At 36.7% G+C, this 21683-nt stretch overlaps 1 protein-coding gene across 1 annotated transcript; it reads right to left on the minus strand.

Annotated features, from left to right (window-relative positions):
- Positions 1-877: 877 nt before the first annotated feature.
- LOC121039046 (olfactory receptor 9K2) lies at positions 878-1855 on the minus strand. The gene has a single exon (XM_040489049.1). The coding sequence runs from the start codon at positions 1817-1819 to the stop codon at positions 878-880; it is 942 nt and encodes a 313-aa protein (XP_040344983.1). The 5' UTR covers positions 1820-1855.
- Between the last annotated feature and the right edge of the window lie 19828 nt (positions 1856-21683).

Genomic DNA, 21683 nt, shown 5'->3' on the forward strand with positions numbered 1-21683 from the left:
ATAATATATAAATAAGGTTATTTATACCCAAGCCTACCATAAGACATATTACACTGTCAATAAATTAATCAAATATATAAATATTCATAGGCATAGCTGAGTAAATTTTGGACAAAACACTATGTTAATGACTAACTTGCTTTATTCCTTTATTAAATATTCTTCACAATAATTAACCTAGGAAAACAATGTATGATAACCCAAATTGAAGCAATGATTGCTCAAAAATGTTTGCAAGTTTCTATCTTCCTTTTTGGTTCTTTATATTCAGATTTAGCAACTAACAGTGTCTTAGAATACTCTACAATGCCTGATCATTTGATGTAAAAATTTCCAAATTAATCTTTATACCAAAGATTATGTATTATTTATTTTTGTTATTATCACTTCCTCTTGACATAGTACACATCACTGATTCAAAAAGAAAATTCAATTATTACATAAAATGCTAAAACAAAGTAGTTATGTCATTGGAAAACATATTATTTTTAAAAATAAGTAGGATATTCTTGTCAATATTAGTGATTATGTTATGAAGGAAGGAGAAATTCCAAAACAATCAGCTCACAAAACATTGCTTATACACTATATTAACAGAAAAGTCGTGCTCAGCAGCAAGCCATTAAAGAAATACAGATCTATTTTGTGAAACAGAATGTTATTTGAGATAGTGGGAAGGATTATTGTGAAAAATGTTTCTCTAACACCCAGGACATCTCCAATATCTGAGACATTCAAGATGAACAATGTTCCAGGTACCTCACCAGAAAACAGTTACAATAAGATATTTATGATGTTTAATGCAATAACTTTCATTAATGGACACAAGGAGTATGAAAGAAATAGCCACAAAATCAATGGAGGAAAAAAACAATAATCAAAGAATAGGATTTTTCTTCTTCACAAGTTTTTTTAGAGCTTCTTTGACATCTTTGTTTCTCAGGGAGTAAATCAAAGGATTCAACATGGGAGTGACTAGGGTGTAACACAACGAGGCCACTTTACTCAGCTCAGGAAATCTGTCAGGAGTGAGATACATAAAAAACACAGCACCATACAGCCCACTCACGACTCCCAGGTGTGAGCTGCAAGTGGAGAACGCTTTCTTACGTCCCTCAGAGGAGCGTATCTTGAGAACTGTGGACACAATATACAAGTAAGAAATAATAATAACTATGATGGTAGGCAAGATGATGATGCTGGATAAGGAAAAGGAAATGATTCTAGAGATGAAGAGGTCAGAACAAGATATCCTCTGAAGTGGGCGAGTGTCACAGTAGAAGTGGTCTATGGCCCGAGAACCACAAAAGGACAGAGTAAATGTTATGCTTGTCTGAAGAACCGAGCTGATGCAGCCACATAAATAGGAACCAGCCACCAACTGCATGCAGAGACGTGCTGACATCTGGACAGAGTAGAGGAGTGGGTTGCAGATGGCAATGAAGCGGTCATAGGCCATGGCTGCCAGGAGAAATCCCTCTGCCACGATGAAGAGGGTAAAGAGAAAGAGCTGGGTCACACAGCCTGCAAAAGAGATGGACTTGCTCTCAGACCAGAAGTTGATCATGGCCTTGGGTGCAATAACAGACGAATAGAAGAGATCAATGAAGGACAGGTTGCCCAGGAAGAAATACATGGGTGTGTTCAGCCGGGGATCGGTCATAATAATGGTCATCATCCCAACATTCCCTAGGAGGATCATGGCATACACAAGCAGAAAGACCAGGAAGAGGAGAATGTGGAGCTCAGGGCAGACCCTGAAGCCTACAAGGATGAAGTCTGTCACTTCTGAGTGATTGTTTGGTCCCCTGTCACCCATGGCAGAAACCTGCTGAGAGGCACAAGGAAAAATAAATAAATGATTCTGGGTTTTGAACATAGCCCTTTGACCATTGCAGAATTAGGATTACAAAGCCATTGTATAATCATTATTCTTGTTAACTTTATAAAATTAATGTGACTTCACTTTAAGCTATTGAAACTGAGGATGAATCAAAATGTTAGTTTTATGTCCTTCTTTCTGCAATGGTGGATTAGATGTTTTCCCTTGAATCTAATACAGTTTCCTTCCACCCAAGGGCCTTTCACATTTGCAAGTATCACTTCTGTGTATGTTTCTGACTCATGATTTGTGCAATAAATTCATTGTCATGAAAAGGTGACTGGAAAGAGACCACAAATAATTTAACACATGACATTTGGGAAGGAATTACAGTGTCTGCATTTGGATATATTAGGGGATTTAGTAGCCTCCTTCAGGAAACCCTATCTTTGAGGACTTATATTACATGTAAACAGATCTAGAGAAAGTGAATGACTTTAATAAAAATTACTTAAAAGGTGCAAATACTTTTTGTAGGTAATGGAAACTTTGAATTGTGGTATAGTTTATTTGCTCACTAAGATCAAAGTTGTGCACACATAAACACAAATATTATCAGGACTCATGTGCTAAGATGTCTCTCCCAGATGGGCATCCATAACCCTTTCATAAGAATATTTTCCCTGCATTAACTCAGCCTGAATCTCATATTTTTTTAAAGAAGAGACCTCCAGGTAGTGTAGATGGAAAAGTTACTTTAGAGAAAAATACTGAACAAAAGATACATATGAGGGATTTTTGACTGTATTCTTCTTTACGCTGGATATGACTTTCATAGTTGTCATACCTCATTTACTAGACAGCTCAACTGAGAATTTGAACTGCTTATAGTAATAATATGGCAACTTTTTCAGCCTAAATAATAACAACAATAATAATAACAAAAACAACGACCACAATAATGTTGCGCTTTTGGCCTGCCAGCCACTTTTCTAAATGCTTTTTAGTAGCTCATTTAATCCACACAACAATAATATGAGGTGAGTACTATTATATTCCAGAAGAGGAAACTGAGATCCAGAGAAATTAAGTCTGTTGATACCACTTACTAGGCTCAGAATCCAAATTTGTAGAGTAAAAACTTGGCTCCAGAATCCCTCCATTCTCATTCACTGCAGGATACCACCTTTTATAATAAGCCCTTCTGGTTCCTTTAGGTGACTTCTATTTGTACCTCAGAATTCAGTTAAAGTTTCTTATCTCCAAAATAAATTCTCCAATTGTCAACCTAGGTTAAGACACTTCTGCATAGATCACGCTCCCAAGGATGGTAGCTATGATCACCACATTTTAATATGCATATTAAATATTCATAGGTTCTTCCTTAAGATCAAACTTCAAGCTGTCCTCCATAAATTCAGCACAGTGTTCTGTGTCTGGCAAATAGCAGTCAATATTTTTTATATAGATAATATATTGCATGATATTTGAGTATGCAGACTCAGAAAAACTTGAGGACTTTGAAATACTGAGGTGGTTAGCATGGGTTTAGATTTAAGTAAGGGAACAGCCAGTGCTGCTTCTCACATTTACTAACTGGGACCTTGGACTAAGTGACTTATGTAACTTATTTGTTTCCTGTACAACCTCCTTATGTTCCTTAAGTTACTGATGTAATTTTGCGGCAAGTTACTATACCAGTGTATCGTCACATAGAGCAAGGATAAAACAACATAACTACCAAGTTTTCTTGGGGGTATATACTTAGACCATGCACATAAGAGGCACCTGGGTGGCTCAGCTGGTTAAGCGACTGACCCTTGATCTCAGCTCAGGTCATGATCTCATGGATTATGAGTTCGAGCTCTGCTTCAGTCTCTGCGCTGACAGCATGCAGCATGCTTGGGGTTCTCTCTCTCCCTCACTCTCAAAATAAATAAATAAACCTCACTTTAAATGTTTACTTATATTTTGTAGAGAGAAAGAGAGCAAGGGAGGATAGGCATAAAGAGAGAGGGAGAAAGAGAAAATCCCAAGCAGACTTCATGCTGTCAGCATAGAGCCTGAAGGGGGCTCAGATTCACAAACCATGAGATCATGACCTCAGCTGAGATCAAATGTCAGTCGCTTAACTAACTGAGTTACCCAGGTGCCCAAAATAAATAAATAAACTTAAAAAAAGGATAATGCACATAAATAAGTATCATTTATGACAAACTAAGCACTAGACAAATATTAACTATTATCAATTATCATATCTTTCTGTGTTCAATCCAACAATGCGTACCAAATATTAGGCACTAATTAGATTGAAAATAAATAATATGTGTATGGGCTTTTTGGATAAACGATTCTATGTTGAGGGAAGAAATCAGAGAAACTGTTAAAATATTAAAAAGAATAAAGAAATCTGAGAGAAGTGTAATATTTGCCCCAGAAGGAGATCACTAAAGAAAAGTGTTATGGTGTCTCCCTGTTATATTTTCGTTATTCACCACCTCCATCAAAACTTAAATATTTAAAAAATTGTATTATAAAAGAGCAAAATTTTAAATATATAATACTTAGGTTCTGAAGAGACATAAGATACTTAAACAGTGGGAATAGAGCCTGAAGAAGTTATGAAATATTTTTAATCATATATTTTATTTAGTTCCTCTCATCTTGTAAGGGGTAAGATTGTACATCATTTTAATTATCCATATTTATTCCTATAAATCTTATTCTAATGTTAATAAGTATACTTGAAGACATTTATACATAGAAAAGGGAGTCTTTCCTGGAGTAGCCAATAAAGAAATAGTTTGAGACTTATTATTTGTCAAAATTCTCATATTTCTTTTTTTTTTAACGTTTTATTTATTTTTGAGATAGGGAGAGACAGAGCATGAACAGGGGAGGGTCAGAGAGAGGGAGACACAGAATCTGAAACAGGCTCCAGGCTCTGAGCTGTTAGCACAGAGCCCAACGCAGGGCTCGAACTCACGAACCATGAGATCATGACTTGAGCCGACTTAGGCTTAACCGACTGAGCCACCCAGGCACCCCAAAACTTTCATGTTTCAAGATGTACTCTTACCTTACATGGTCTGGTAATTTGTCAGATTCTGAAAATGAGGCAGCAGAATCCCAATGTTTTCCTCTTGTAATTGTTTTAATTCTAGAAAGGGTAAACATAAAGTTAATTAATGACTGTGCTACAAGTACTAAATAATCATTATGTCAGGATAAAATTAATCACCCCCCCCCCGCAAAGAAATTCCAAATGCATGATTATTATACAAGTTTTAGTTCTTCCCATAGATAAATCAGACTAATTCTCCTTATTGCTCTAATTAACAACTGTTCTTAAGTAGTCGACTTCTTGGAAAATGCTATGGTCCTTTGTAGAAGAGACACAAGGTGAATTTTCTAAATGATGCTTTGCTAAGACTGAAACAGATCCAGTCAATAGTTTTGCAAAATGAACCTGAGGAATCAATCCACAGGATATTCTGTCCTTCGTTCTTGGATATTAAGTGCTTTTAAAGAAGTGAAGGAGATTGTCTTGGATATGTAAGAGGCCTTGAGCCATCTGGAATCTCTGATAATCTACTAGAATATCAGCACCAGTTATCCATCCTGGCTTTGGTTTTGCCATAACAGTGTAACTTTTTCAAATAATTACAGCATTGAGCTTTCTCTTTCCTTCTGGGAGATAGTTCTCCTGGGAAAGAAGGAAGCATAAGGAAGTCACTAAGGTACGTAGGTGCCAGAGCCAAGCTCCATCAGGATCACAGATGCTCTAGATTTGGAGGAAATAAGAAAGAGAAAGGAAAGGAAAGGAAAGAAGGAAAGGAAAGGAAAGGAAAGGAAAGGAAAGGAAAGGAAAGGAGGAAAGGAAAGGAAAAAGAAGAGCCTAAACTTAATAGGTGTCAAAATACATACAACAGCTGGATTTTTTTCCTTTTCTTTCCTTTTCTTTTCTTTTCTTTTCTTTTCTTTTTTTTCTTTTCTTGTGTGAATCCTTTAGAAGGAGCAAAATTTTCTTTCAACTTGAAATTCTCCACTGAAAAAGAAGCATTTCAATTTATCATTACAGCAAAACTTGTCATAGGCAAACTGACATAAATGTGAAAGAAAATACTATATTATGAAATATATTTGTAGAGATATTTGTATTCCTAGTCATAAAGTTAATTTCCTTTTCACTTAAAACTCTCCATATTTATCCTTTAGCTATATTCTGTCATTGATAATTGACAATTAGAAGTACAAAAGCATACCATACTTGTTCATTAATATTTACCATCAGGCATGGTGGTGCTAGAAGGCATCCTGGAAAATTCCTTAATTACTGCTATACCTCCTCCTCTCTTTTCTATTAATATCGTTTGCTAATCATTATCAGTACCCAAAAGTATACAAAGCATTTTGTTTACCTGTCTGTTCAGTGAAATGAATACCCAGGAGACAGGAGCAATTGCTGTGACCCCCAGTAAAATTAGCCCTCTGTTGAGTAGTAAGTATAATAACTCAGCAAAATCCAATGTCATAGGGGCAGCAAGGAAAAAAAAGTGGTTAGCAGGTTTTAGAGTGGTAGTTGACATTCCAACATTGACCCACGGTACTTGGGCCAATAGACACATTATGAAACAAATAACCTCATGTATTATTTGCTAATGCAGTATAAATACAATATCCTAGAGACAATAACCCAACTGGGTAAAGTGCTGACAGACAGTTATATCTGAAAACGGAGTCTTCAATAAGTGATTCTACCATTCCATGAGTTCACCTGATTCTGTCTGGCGAGGTGCATAATTCCCTTGAATCCCATGGATAGGAGTGTATCCCCTCACTTCTCTTCTTGTAAAGTGAGTGTCTTACACCAAAGCCCTAGTGCAATAGACATGGTAACAAATAAGGCATTTGTTGCATCTCATATAGTGGTATTGACATAAGTAATTTGAGCAGGAAGGGCAAAATTACAACTAGAGCAGAGCCTGGACAAATCACTACTTCTCCTTCATGGAAAAATCGATGTAATCAAACTGAAGCATGATGACTGGCTGATAGCCCCAGGTTATACTATATTTATCAGGAAAATTATTTGTTGTAGTAAGAATATTTACCATGAGACCTTCCCTTTTAAAGAAGTTTTAAGTGTACAACACAGTATTGTGACTATAGGCACAATGTTTTACAACGGATCTCTAGAACTTGTTCACTTTGCATAATTTAAATAAGTTGAAACCAAGTGAATGCCAATTCCTCATTTTCCCCTCTACTCAACCCCAGCAATCACCATTCTACTTTCTGGTTCTAAGAGCTTGACTTTTTCAGATACTTTATATAATAGGAATTATAGAATATTTGTCTGGGATTGCCATTTTCTTTTAGCATTATGTCTTCCATGTTCATCCGTGTTATCAAAAGCCAGAATTTCCCTTCATTTTAATGACAAATAAGGTTCCATTGTATGCATATTCAACATTATCCATTCATGCATCAGTAGACATCTTGGTTTTCTCCCTATATTTTTGATAACCACTATCAGAAAATTGTGCACTTAGCATGGATAGTTTCCAGGTCAGCCAATGTTGAGCCATCCATGTAGTGAGTTCTATCTCTTCTACTATGGTTATATTACTGAGGAGAACTTAGTGAATGAACAATAAATTGGATGGCAAAGAATCTGGAAGATAATGGGTCATTGCCTTCATCAGATTATTGATAAGCTACCTCATATCTTGATATAAATTACTGAGCATTCATGTGGGAAATTTATATTCTCAATTCCTTTTACCATTCAGGCAGGTCCCTCTACAAACAGACCACCATGTCAGTAATCCTTCAAGCTTGCTGATTTCAAGTTCCTAGTTATCCATGTCAACCACTAGCCTACTGACCCTAAAAATATGTGTCTGACACTGTAGTCCAGACAAGAAAATAACTATGCAGCTTGAAATTGTGCCTATTTTGAATATTTTCTTTCTAAGTGATATATGAAATAACTTTGAGCTGGACTAGAATGCTGCAATAGTAGTCTATTTCCAGCTGATGCTCATATCACATGCAGCACCAACTATAAACCTGCTTCAATTTATTTTTTTCTCAGGACTTAATAATGTTAAGATTCCAATATTATTTCAAACTATGTATGATCTATACTTAAATATTCATAAATGGCCAGCCAAATTTGGTAATATTTTTGGAATTCCTTTCCCCAATTTAAGATACCAAATTAACATGGAAAACAAACTTTAAAACGTATTTTGTACTCAAAATATTTTTTGAGAAAGGGTCCCTGGGTGGCTCAGCTGGTTAAGCATCCGACTTCAGTTCAGGCATGATCTCACATCTCGTGGGTTCAAGCTCCGTGTCGGGCTCTGTGATGACAGCTCAGAGCCTGGAGCCTGCTTCAGAGCCTGTGTTTCCCTCTGTCTCTACCCCTGCCCTACTCATGCTCTCTCTCTCTCTCTCTCTCTCAAAAAGAAATAAACATCAAATAAATAAATAAATAAATATTTTTTGAGATTTTAAGATGGTCGCTCCAAATCCTTGTAATTCATGATGACATAGTGGTAACAATTGAGAAATTATGATATAAATAATTATTTATAATGTTTGTGCTCCCTCTGTTTAATTAGCCCATTACAGTTATTTCAATAGCCTTGTTTGCAAGTCCACAAAATGATTAATAGATCAAAAAGAAAAGCTCGATCTTCCTAAAATTATATGTAAGTAAATGGATTGAATATAAATATATTTTATTCATTATATAATACTCATTATCAGTAGAAACACGGTCATTATTAATTTTCATAAAAGCATTACATACATAAAAAAACAAGTCATAAATAGCATAATAACATTCTGTCTTGTTAAAGGGGATAACTCATGGTTATAATATTCACCACACAAAAACTCGAAGGTCTAAACCCAAATTTCCGAATTTGGTATCAATTTCAAATATCAATAGTAAATTTAAAAAGATTCTACCCTCATAATGTGTACATAAATTTCCTATTGAGAAGATAGTTATATCTTAAAATAATGAGTGTTTTTCCTCCCTTATATATTTAATTTGTTTTTTTATGTCATTGGTTATAATCCTTTGGTAAATGAAGATGAGTCTTTGGTAGTGGATATCTTTTCTTTATTCCTGGTTTCAAATAGAAAGTTTCCAATGATTCCACATTAAAAAATGTTTATAAAAATTTTCTTTAATTCTGTCTTTTATGCCTACTTTCAATTAATTTTGTTTTTTTTAATATCAGAAATGCATGTTGAATTGTATCAAATACTTTTCCTTTCCTATTGAGAACATTATGCTTTTCTTCTTCAGTGTGGCTCTATTTCTAGTTTCTCTACGCTATTTCATTGACTATTCATTCTTTCACCAGTACCACAGTCTGGATGAGTATAGTTGTATGGTTGTGTATAGTTGAATTTGTGTATTGTCATTCCTCTGATTCTGTTCTTTCCTTTGATATTGTGTTGGCTATTCCAGTGTCTTGCCTTTTCAGATAAACTTCATTTAATATCTAAAGTTTTCCAATAACACAAAAATAACCTGCTAGAATTTTGATTTAGATTGAATTGAATGAATAGAGCAAGTCGGGAAGAAAAGACATCTTGACAATGCTAAGTTTTCCTTGTCAGGAGCATTCAGTAGTTTTCCATATAGTTAGATCTTCTTTGATTTCTTATATTAGAATTTTATACTTTTCTTCCTAGAGATCATGTTCATATTTTGTGGGATTGACATCTAAATATTTTACTGCCAGTAATTGTAATATAAATAGTATTGTGCTTTTAATTTTAAATTCCACTTGCTCATTGGTGGTATAGAAAGCAATTAACTTTTGTATATTAACCATGTATCTTGCAACACTCCTACATATCTTATTAGTTTTAGAAGGGTATTTTGGCAACTCTTTCATATTTTCTACACAGACAACTATGTCACCTATGGGAAAAGACATATTAATCTTCCTTTTTATTCTGTATAATGTTTATGGTAATTTGCTAGGGCTGCCACAGAATGAGTGCATTAAACACCAATTTTTTCTCCCAATTCTGGAGACTGAAAGTCTATGATCGAGGTGCCATAAATAAATATTCTGAGGGGCGCCTGGGTGGCGCAGTCGGTTAAGCGTCCGGCTTCAGCCAGGTCACGATCTCGCGGTCCGTGAGTTCGAGCCCCGCGTCGGGCTCTGGGCTGATGGCTCAGAGCCTGGAGCCTGTTTCCGATTCTATGCCTCCCTCTCTCTGCCCCTCCCCTGTTCATGCTCTGTCTCTCTCTGTCCCAAAAATAAATAAACGTTGAAAAAAAAAATTAAAAAAAAAAAATAAAATAAAAATAAATAAAAAATAAAATAAATATTCTGAGGCTTCTCTTCTTGGATTCAAGATGTCTATCTTCTTGCTCTCTCTTTACATGGTTGCCCCTCAGTGCATATGCACCCCTAGTGTCTCTCTTTGTGTCCAAATACTTTCTTATAAAGATATCAGCCAAACTATATCAGAACCCACTGTAACAGACTTATTTTATTGACTTCTTTGAAGGCTCTATCTCCAAATACAGTCATATATTTAGGTACTGGGGGCTAAGGCTTCAATGTATGAGTTAGGGGAGGAGGAGTCAACATGATGGAGAAGTAGGGGAACTGAAGTTCCCTTGTCCCTCAAATACAGCAGTATTGAGGCCAGAAGACTTGGAATTCCAGGAATCTTGGCTATAGAGTGACAGAAACATCTCCAGAGGCCCAAGGGGACAACATGGTGGGCCATAGGTGCATGATTGCAAACTGGAAGAAACAGAATGGGTAGCATAGGAATGGAGGGAAGAGATTCCCTTCTGTGAAGAGACAAAGGGAAGAAGAAGACAGGCTCTGGAAGTGTAGGATTCTACTTGAACAAGAGAAAAACTCGGACTGGGGAATGCAAAAAAAATGGAGAAAGAACCAATTTCTAAAGCAGGACTTTCTGTGCCCTATTCGTGCATTTGGAGAGGAAGGGAGCCAGATCCAAGCTCGGTAGCTGGCTCCAGGCATAGCCAGAGAGGGCAATCCTCTCCCTTGAGTGCTGTGGGAAGAAGGTAAATAGTCATTCCAAGAACAAAAGACCCTGCAGGCCAGCCAGAGGCCCTTTGTCAGTTGCCTGGCAGAATGACAGTACCCCAGAACCAGGGCTCACAGAGTGGGATCCTTTAAGACATCAGGGCTGAATCCCAGCAGAGCACCAGGGAGATCTGGGAGATGGTGTAGTGTGAGGTAGCGGGCTGCTCATGCCCACTCAGCACTGTGAGGAGCCAGAGGCCCTTAGTTGGCTGACTGGGAGGAGTGGCACTTCCCTGGAACCAAAACACACTGGAGTGGGATCCTTTAAGACATCAGGGTTTGATTCCTAGCCAAGCACCTGAGAGGCACAGAAGACTATGGAGCAGAATAGAACTGGCTCACTAGCACCCGCCTGGCACTGTGAAGATGGCCTGAACAGACTGGTTTGGGACACCCAGTCTGGGGAGGAGAGACTGGGTTGCCACCATTTTCTCCCCATCACCAACAAGGTGGGGTTTCAGGGAAGGGACAACTGGCCCACAGTGGAGGCAGGACCCACCTACACCAAACCATGTCCCTTCATGCCTGGTAACTGTGTATCTAACAGAGCAAGATTGACACTGACCAAACCCCTGCAGCCACCAGTTCCAAGGCACCATCAGATACCGGTACAGTGGTTTTGCATGAATATATATATATATTATTCCTTTTCTTCCTCTTATTTTTTCCTTTCTCCTGTCTGGTTACTCTGACTGTTGGTTTCTTTATGCAGACATTTTGAATCTATTCTTTTTACACCTCTTCTGTATCTCTTTCTTCTTTATTTTCCTCTCTCTCTCTCTCTCTCTCTCTGGCCTAAGCCATATGGTTTCTCTGATACTCTGCCTGGTCAATTTTGTTTGTTTGCTTGTTTTCCTTTTCCCTGCCCTTGTCATTTCTCTCTTTGTGTTGGATAAGGCCTCTTCCACCACCCCTCCCTTTTATTAAATTTTTTTCCAGGGATACTTCAATGAACAAATCAAAGCATACCTGGTGGAAGGTACAATCCACCACTATGAGTAGGGAGATAAAGAAACCAGAGTCACAACAACAGAGAGCATGAAACACTCCAAAACACCTCTGAAGAGCCAAGTCCTGAATAGCATATGACCCCTTTTTATTTATTTATTTTTTTATTTTTTTAACGTTTATTTTTGAGACAGAGAGAGACAGAGCGTGAACAGGGGAGGGGCAGAGAGAGAGGGAGACACAGAATCTGAAACAGGCTCCAGGCTCTGAGCTGTCAGCATAGAGCCCGATGCGGGGCTTGAACTCACAGACCGTGAGATCATGACCTGAGCCGAAGTCAGACGTTTAACCGACTGAGCCACCCAGGCGCCCCGACCCCTCTTTAATATAGTAGTGCTTATGGTTGCAGGACTCAGAACAAGTATTAAAACACATAAGGGACAGAAAACTAGCCAAAGTGACAAAACTGAAGAATTCTCTTCAAAAGAAATTCCAGGAAGAAATTACAGCTAGATAATTGCTCAAAACAGATATAAACAATATAACTGAGTAAGAATTTAGAATTATAGTCATAAGACAAATAGCTGGGCTTGAAAAAAATAGAAGGCAACAGAGAATCTATTGCTGAAGAGATCAAAGAACTAAGAAATAGTCACAACCAATTAGGAAATGTTGTAAATGATAGCCAAATTATGGAAAGAGCCTAAATGTCCATCAACTGATGAATGGATGAAGAAATTGTGGTTTAAATACACAATGGAGTACTACATGGCAATGAGAAAGAATGAAATATGGCCCTTTGTAGCAACATGGATGGAACTGGAGAGTGTGATGCTAAGTGAAATAAGCCATACAGAGAAAGAGAGATACCATGTTTTCACTCTTATGTGGATCCTGAGAAACTTAACAGAAACCCATGGGAGAGAGGAAGGAGAAAAAATGAGGTTAGAGTGGGAGAGAGAGCCAAAGCATAAGAGACTCTTAAAAACTGAGAACAAACTGAGGGTTGATGGGGGGGTGGGAAGGAGGGGAGGGTGGGTGATGGGTATTGAGGAGGGCACCTTTTGGGATGAGCACTGGGTGTTGTATGGAAACCTATTTGACAATAAATTTAATATATTGGAAAAAAATAAACAAAAGATAAACCAAAAAAAGGAAATGTAAATGAAGTGCAAAATAAACTAGATATAGTGACAGCAAGGACAGAGGAGGCAGAAGGGAGATTAAGTGAAGTAGAAGATAAAACTATGGAAAATAATGAAGCTGAGAAAAAGAGAGATAAGAAAATACTAGACCATGAGGGGATAATTAGAGAATTAAATTATTCAATAAAACATAATAGTATCTGTACCATAGGAGTTCTGGAAGGAGAGAAAGGGGCTGGAGGTTTACTTAAATAAATTATGGCTGCGCACTTTCTTAGTCTGGGGAAGAAAATGGACATCCACATTCAGAAGGCACAGAGAATTCCCTTCAGATTTAACAGGAATAGATCATCTCCAAGGCATATCATACTGAACCAGGCAAAATACAAAGATAAACAAAGAATTCTGAAAGCCCCTATGAACAAACGGGCCTTAACCTACAAGGGTAGACACATAAGGGCAGTAGCAGACCTATCTACTGAAATTTGGCAGGCCAGAAAGAAGTGGCAGGAAATACACAATGTGTTGAATAGGAAAAATATGCAGTCAAGAATCCTTTATCCAACAAGGCTGTCATTCAGAATAGGAGAGATAAAGGCTTTCCCAGACAAAAACTGAAGGAGTTCATGACCACTAGGCCAGCCCTGCAAGTGATCCTAAGGGGGACTCTGTGAGTTGAATGCTGCAAAGACTACAAAGAACAAGAGACATCACCACAAACATAAAACCTACAGATAACACAATGACACTAAATCTATATCTCTGATATAGACACTAACTCTGAATGTAAATGGACTAAATGCTCCAATCAACAAACATAGGGTATCAGAAAAAATTTAAAAAAAAAACAAGATCCATCTATATGCTGTCTATAAGAAACCCATTAGACCTGAAGATACCTTCAAATTGAAAATGAGGGGATGGAGAACCATCTCTCATGCTACTGGAAGTAAAAAGAAAGCCAGAGTAGCCACACTTATATCAGACAAATTAGATTTTAAACTAAAGCCTGTAACAAGAGATGAAGAAGGGCATTATATCATTATTATGGGGGTTCTTCATCAAGTAGAGCTAACAATTATAAATGTTTATGTTCCCAACATGGATTTACCCAAATACATAAATTAATTAATCACAAACATAAGCAATATTATTGATAAGAATACAGTAATTGCAGGGAACTTTAATACTCTACTTACAACATTGGATAGAAAATCTGGACAGAAAATCCATAAAGAAACAGTGGCCTTGAATGATACACTGGACCAGATGGACTTAACATATATATTCAGAACTTTTCATCCAAAAGCAGCAGAACACACTCTTTTCAAGTGCACATGGAACATTCTCCAAGATAGGTCACATACTGGGTCACAAAACAGCCCTTAATAAATACAAAAGAATTGATATCATACCATGCATATTTTCTGATCACAATGCTATGAAACTTGAAATCAACTACAAGAAAAAATTTAGAAAGCTTCCAAATGCATAGAGGTTAAAGAACATCCTACTAAAGAATGGGTTAACCAGGCAATTAGGGAAGAAATAAATATATATATGGAAGCAAATGAAAATGAAAACATGACAGTCCAAACCCTTTGGGATGCAGCAAAGGCAGTCCTAAGAGGAAAATATAATGCAACCCAGACCTATCTCAAAAAATAAAGAAAAATCCCAACTAAAAAATCTAACAGCACACATAAAGGAACTAGAAGCAGAACAGCAAAGAAACCCCAAAGTCAGAAGAAGAAGAGAACAGAGCAGAAATAAACAATATAGAATAAAAAAAAAAAGTACAAAAGATCAATGAATCTAAGAGCTGGTTTTTAAAAAAAAAATAAGCAACATTGATCAACCCCTATCCAGACTTCTCAAAAAGAAAATAGAGAGGATCCAAACAGATAAATCACGAATGAAAGAGGATAGATCACAACCAACACCACAGAAATACAAACAATTATCAGAGATTACTATTAAAAATTATATGCCAGAAATTGTGGTTTATATACACAATGGAGTACTACATGGCAATGAGAAAGAATGAAATATGGCCCTTTGTAGCAACGTGGATGGAACTGGAGAGTGTGATGCTAAGTGAAATAAGCCATACAGAGAAAGACAGATACCATATGGTTTCACTCTTATGTGGATCCTGAGAAACTTAACAGGAACCCATGGGGGAGGGGAAGGAAAAAAAAAAAAAAGAGGTTAGAGTGGGAGAGAGCCAAAGCATAAGAGACTCTTAAAAACTGAGAACAAACTGAAGGTTGATGGGGGGTGGGAGGGAGAGGAGGGTGGGTGATGGGTATTGAGGAGGGCATCTTTTGGGATGAGCACTGGGTGTTGTATGGAAACCATTTTGACAATAAATTTCATATACTGAAAAAAAATAATAAAAAAATAAAATTATATGCCAACAAACTGGACAACCTGGAGGAAATAGACAAATTCCTACACACCCACACACTATCAAAACTCAAATAGGAAGAAATAGAAAATTTGAACAAACCCATAACCAGAAATTGAATCACTTATCAAAAATCTCCCAAAAAAAAAATCTCCCAAGAAATAAGAATCCTGGGACAGATAGCTTTCCAGGGGAATTCTACCAGACATTTAAAGCAGAATTAATACCTATACTTCTTGAGCTGTTCAAAAAAAAAAAAAAACAGAAATGGAAAGAAAGCTTTCATACTCATTCTATAATGCCAGCATTACCTTGATTTCCAGACCAGACAGAGAACCCACTAAAAAGGAGCATTATAGGCCAATATCCTTGATGAACATGGATACAAAAATTCTCAACAAGATACTAGCAAATTGAATTTAACAGTATATCAAAAGAATTATTCACCATGATTAAGTGGGATTCATTCCTGGGATGCAGGGGTTCGATATTCGCAAATCATTGTGATAGATCACAAAACAGAAGAAAGGATCAGAAACATAGGATCCTGTCGTTAGATGTACAAAAAGCATTTGACAAAATACAGAACTCTTTCTTAATAAAAACCCTCAAGAAAGTCGGGATAGAAGGAAAATACCTCAACGTCATAAAAGCCATATATGAAAAGCCCACAACTAATATCAGCCTCGATGAGGAAAAACTGAGAGCTTTCCCCCGGAGATCAGGAACACAGCAGGGATGTCGACTCTCACCACTGTTGTTTAACATAGTGTTGGAAGTCCTAACCTCAGCAAACTGACAACCAAATGAAATAGAAAGCATCCAAATTGGCAAAGAAGAAGCCAAACTTTGACTTTTCGCAGATCACATGATACTGTACCTGCAAAACCCTAAAGACTCCACCAAAAAGCTGTTAGAACTGATACATGAATTCAGCAAAGTCGCAGGATACAAAATCAATGTACAGAAATTGGTTGCATTTCTACACACCAATGATGAAACAACAGAAAAAGAAATCAAGAAATCAATTCCATTTACAATTGCACCAAGACTCATAAAATACCTAAGAATAAACCTAACCAAAGATGTAAAAGATGCATATGCTGAAAACTATACAAAACTTATGAAGGAAATTGAAGAGGACACAAAGAAATGGAAAAACATTCCATGTTCATATATTGGAAAAACAAACATTGTTAAAATATCAATACTACCCAAAGCAATCTACACATTCAATGCAATCCCAATCAAAATTGCATTGGTATTCTTCTCAAAGCCAGAACAAACAATCCTACAATTTTTACGGCACCATAAAAGACCCTGAATAGCAAAAGTAATGTTGAAAAAGAAAAACGAAGTGGGAGACATCACAATCCAAGACTTCAAGATGTATTACAAAGCTGTAATCATCAATAGAGTATGTTACTGGCACAAGACAGTCACATAGACCAATAGAATAGAATAGAGAACCCGGAACTGAACTTACAAATGTATAGCCAACTAATCTTTGACAAAGCAGGAAAGAGTATCCAATGGAAAAAAGACAATCTCTTTAGCAAATGGTGTTGGGAAAACTGGACAGCTACATGCGGAAGAATGAAACTAGACTGCTTTCTTACACCATACACAAAAATAAACTCAAAAGGGATGAAAGGCCTAAATGTGAGACAGGAAACCATCAAAACCCTAGAGGAGAAGACAGGCAACAACATCTTTGACCTCAGCTGCAGCAATTTCTTGCTCAACAGGTCTCCAAAGACAAGGAAAATAATACCAAAAATGAACTATTGAGGGGCACCTGGGTGGCTCAGTCAGTTGAGCGTCCGGCTTTGGCTCAGGTCATGATCTTGTGGTCCGTGAGTTCGAGCCCCGCGTCAGGCTCTGTGCTGACAGCTTGGAGCCTGGAGCATGTTTCAGATTCTGTGTCTCCCTCTCTCTCTCTCTGACCCTCCCCATTCATGCTCTGTCTCTCTCTGTCTCAAAAATAAATAAACGTTAAAAAAAAATGAACTATTGAGACCTTATCAAGATAAAAGTCTTCTTCACTGCAAAGGAAACAATCAACAAAACTAAAAGGCAACCAAGAGAATCAGAGAAGACACTTGCAAATGACATATTGGATAAAGGGTTATTATCCAAAACCTATAAAGAATTTGCCAAACTCAACACCCAAAAAACAAATAATCCCGTGAAGAAATGGGCAAAAGACATGAATAAACACTTCCCAAAGAAGACATCCAGATGACCAACAGACACATGAAAAGATGCTCAACATCACTCATTATCAGGGAAATACAAATAAGAACCACAATGATATATCACCTCACACCAGTCAGAGTGGCTAAAATGAACAATTCAGGAAACAAGAGATGCTGGCAAGGATATGGGGAAACAGGAATCCTCTTGCACTGTTGGTGGGAATGCAAACTGGTGCAGCTATTCTGGAAAACAGTATGGAGGTTCCTCAAAAAGTTAAAAATAGACCTACCCTATGACCCAGCAATAGCACTACTAGCAATTTATCCAAAGGATACAGGGGTGCTTATTCATAGGGGCACATGTACCCCAATGTTTATAGCAGTCGCTTTCAACAATAACCAAATTATAGAAAGAGCCCAAATGTCCATCAACTGATTAGTGGATAAAGAAGATGTGGTTTAATACAATGGAATACTACTTGGCAATGAGAAAGAATGAAATCATGCCATTTGCAGCAACGTGAATGGAACTGGAAGGTAATATGCTGAGTGAAATAAGTCAGTCAGAGAAGGACAGATATCATGTTTTCACTTATATGTGGAATTTGAGAAACTTAACAGAAGACAATGGGAGAAGGGAAGGGGAAAAAATAGTTATAAACAGAGAGGGAGGGAGGCAAACCATAAGAGACTCTTAAATACAGAGAACAAACTGAGAGTGGATGGGGGCAGGAGAGAGAGGAAAATGGGTGATGGGCATTGAGGAGGGCACTTGTTGGGATGAGCACTGGGTGTTTTACGTAAGAAGTGAACCAAGGGAATCTATCCCAAAAAACACTAGCACTCTTTACACACTGTATGTTAGCCAATTTGACAATAAATTATATTAAAAAAGAGAGAGAGAAGAATAAAGTAACTAATCATGAGACAAGAGAGCAAAAGAGAGCAAGAGGCAGGAACTACAAAACAACCATAAAACATGTAACAGAATGGCTATAAATATACACATGTCAATAATTACTTTGAAAGTAAATAGACTAAATGCTCCAGTCAAAAGACATAGAGTGATGGAATGAATAAAAACACAAGACCCATCTATATGGTGCCTCTATGATTATTTTTAAAGCACTCTAAGTTGGATCGAAATACCTAAAAATGTAAAACAAAGTCCAATTATATATTGCTGACAGGAGATTTTTCTACAACAAAAATACTATAGTAAATTAAAAATATAGTAGTTGGGAAAAACATAACAGATATAGCAGTATAGTGTAGCCAAAGTCATGATGGGACTACAAATCTATGCCCAAACTTCATATTTTATATGACAAATGTATTGATATAAATAATATCATAAGGGTATATAATGGGCAGTTTTGCACAGGTAGGAGAGCTTTTCTAATAATAAAGCTTCCAAACAATTTATACATATTAAAATAACACAAAAATATAACTTATGAAATGTTTAGGAATGAAAATAACAGGGAAGAAATAACCCGATGACAGTTAATGACCTTAAAATTATAACAATGAAACTAAATAATAAAATGACCTTCCAAATCATAAGCATTTATTTTCATTCTCTCACAAATCATAAAGGAAAGTAAATAAATATAAAAAATATAAATATATATATCTCAACTCTACAAATCAATAGATAGTTTTAATTACAACAGAAATTCTGAATGACATATTACAAAGAAAAAAAGAATAATTTTCTACAAAAATAAAAACTTTCAAAATACAATCTTTCTACAAAATACAAAATTTTAGTAAAGAAGAAATTTAAATGTTGAAAAGATCTCACGTTACCTATCATATGCTGAAGATTTTACAGGGCAGCCAAGCATAAAGGCATTCTTTTGCAGGGAATAAAAAATAAATAAATGATACTTAACTCATATAATATACCTTATATATTAAGAAAAATAGACCAAAAAATGTGAGTCCCAGTTATACCAATAGTCTGGAAAGAAAAATTGAGAAAGACATGAGACATTAAATTATAAAACTTATATTATGCGCAAGAGAGATATTTTTTGTAAAGATGTAAAGATTCAGCATCAGAAAAATCCATTTCATTCCCAGTATCAGTAGATTAAAGGACAAGAACAGATGATTGCCCTGGATGATATAGAAAAATGATCTGTTACTGCACTGGCCTATAAAGAATGCTGCTTAACTTAAACATTTTTCTCCAAAAGCATTATACTGAAAATCATAGTAAAAGTTCATAAATATTTCACCTTAGTCATGGCAACTTGAGGATGTTTGTGATCAGCACTGTCTTTCAACATTTCACTGCAGGTGATAGCTAATGCAGTAAGGAAAACACATAAGAATTGGAAGGGGGTAAAAAGTATTAATATAGCAAAATAATTGCCCACAATGCCATACAATAAAATATACAAAAAATCTGTATGAGATTATGAGGACTAATACATGAGTTTGGTCAATGTGCTCAAGATAATATTTCTCTATACAAACAGAAAGCAATTAGAAAATGTAATAGAGAAAGAAAATATCCCTTTTATAATAAAAATTGGGTTATATTTAGAAATAGATTTTAATAGGTGTGCAAGACCTTTTAAAGAACAAGGTCTTTTAAAGAACACTATAAAGTGAGCGAAAGATATCAAATAAGGCATGAAGGAGGTGAAAGATATGTCATGATCAGAGGCATATTCGTCATGAAGCTGAAGAAGTACAGGGTTAAGGGCCCCAACCTGCAGGATCCCCTTTGAAGTCACTTAAGGGGTGGTAGCGCCTAGCAATATGTTTATCTAGCAATGTGTTTAAAAATTGCAAAAATATGTTACCTGCAATCAATTAAACCTGCTGGCTCCATTCTCTGATATTTCCTTTCAGGTCAGGTAGTATTGAAGTAGCAATTGCATTTTGGATCCAGGTAATGGGACTTTGAGTTGAGAATACATTTTAAAAACTTTCAGTGAGGTATAGTTTATGTTTCTCAGTCACACTTATATGTAATAAGGCAATGCTAGCTATCCTAGCTGGGAATGATTTCCAGGAATATTTCTGCTACTAACTGTAGATTCATTGCTCTAAGAATATGCCTGTTGGATACGATATGGTAAAGTTGGTGCAGCCGCAGGAGGAAACAAGGAGGCTTAGAAGAAAATTTATTTTGCTCACAGGTCCCATGAAGAAGGGGGAAAGGGGCAGGGGTTACCCTATGCCTTGGAGGACCATGGGGAAGACCCCAAGATAGAACTCAGGAAGTCCTCATCAGCTATGGCTTATTGTTGAATAAAATCACTTCATGATACTCCCTCCTCAAATTAGGTAGAGGTGGAGGGCTTAGACCATAGGTTTTATTGGCTTTTCCACAGGAAAGGCAGGGTAGGACCACATAAATGGTTTAGGATTGGCCAGTTTGAATTTCTGTCAGCTCTAACTATAGTTGTGGTCCCCACTTGCTCAGTACCCAGCCCTGAAATGACTGAGGCAGAGGAATATCCCCTCTTGGAGGTAAGGGCCTGATAGGGGAAGTATGGCTCTGGATTGGTTATTTACCTATCAAAAGCATGCTGCTGGCTGGTTACCTCGGATCTGCTAGCCCCAGGAGGGACAGTCTCTTCCCAGCCAGAAGAGTCTTTATGATGTCAACATAATAATAATCAATAATCAATAATAGTCAAACATCATAATATACAGAAGTTTTTTTTTAAATATTTACAATATGTGTCTCCAGTCATGATACAAGGTGCAATGCCAAGGACTTATATTAAAGCATAAAGTGGCACCCAGATAGAAAATATATGGGCTAAAATTGACAACACAAGAAACAACACGTGTTGGCGAGGATGTGGAAAAAGAGGAACCCTCCTGCACTGTTGGTGGGAAGGCAAGCTAATGCAGCCACTGTGGCAAACGGTATGGAGGTTTCTGAAAAAGTTAAAAATATAACTACCCTATGTTACAGCTACTGCACTACTAGGGATGTACATAAAGAATACAAAAATACTAATTCAAAGGGATAAACATACCATGATGCTTACAGCAGCATTATCTACGATAGCCAAATTATGG

Source organism: Herpailurus yagouaroundi, unplaced genomic scaffold, assembly GCF_014898765.1.
Source record: "Herpailurus yagouaroundi ecotype Mexico unplaced genomic scaffold, PumYag 166, whole genome shotgun sequence".
NCBI lineage: Eukaryota > Metazoa > Chordata > Mammalia > Carnivora > Felidae > Herpailurus > Herpailurus yagouaroundi.

Excerpts from the sequence above, each read along its gene's own strand:
- LOC121039046 (XM_040489049.1), bottom strand. The coding sequence starts at position 1,819 with ATGGGTGACAGGGGACCAAACAATCACTCAGAAGTGACAGACTTCATC.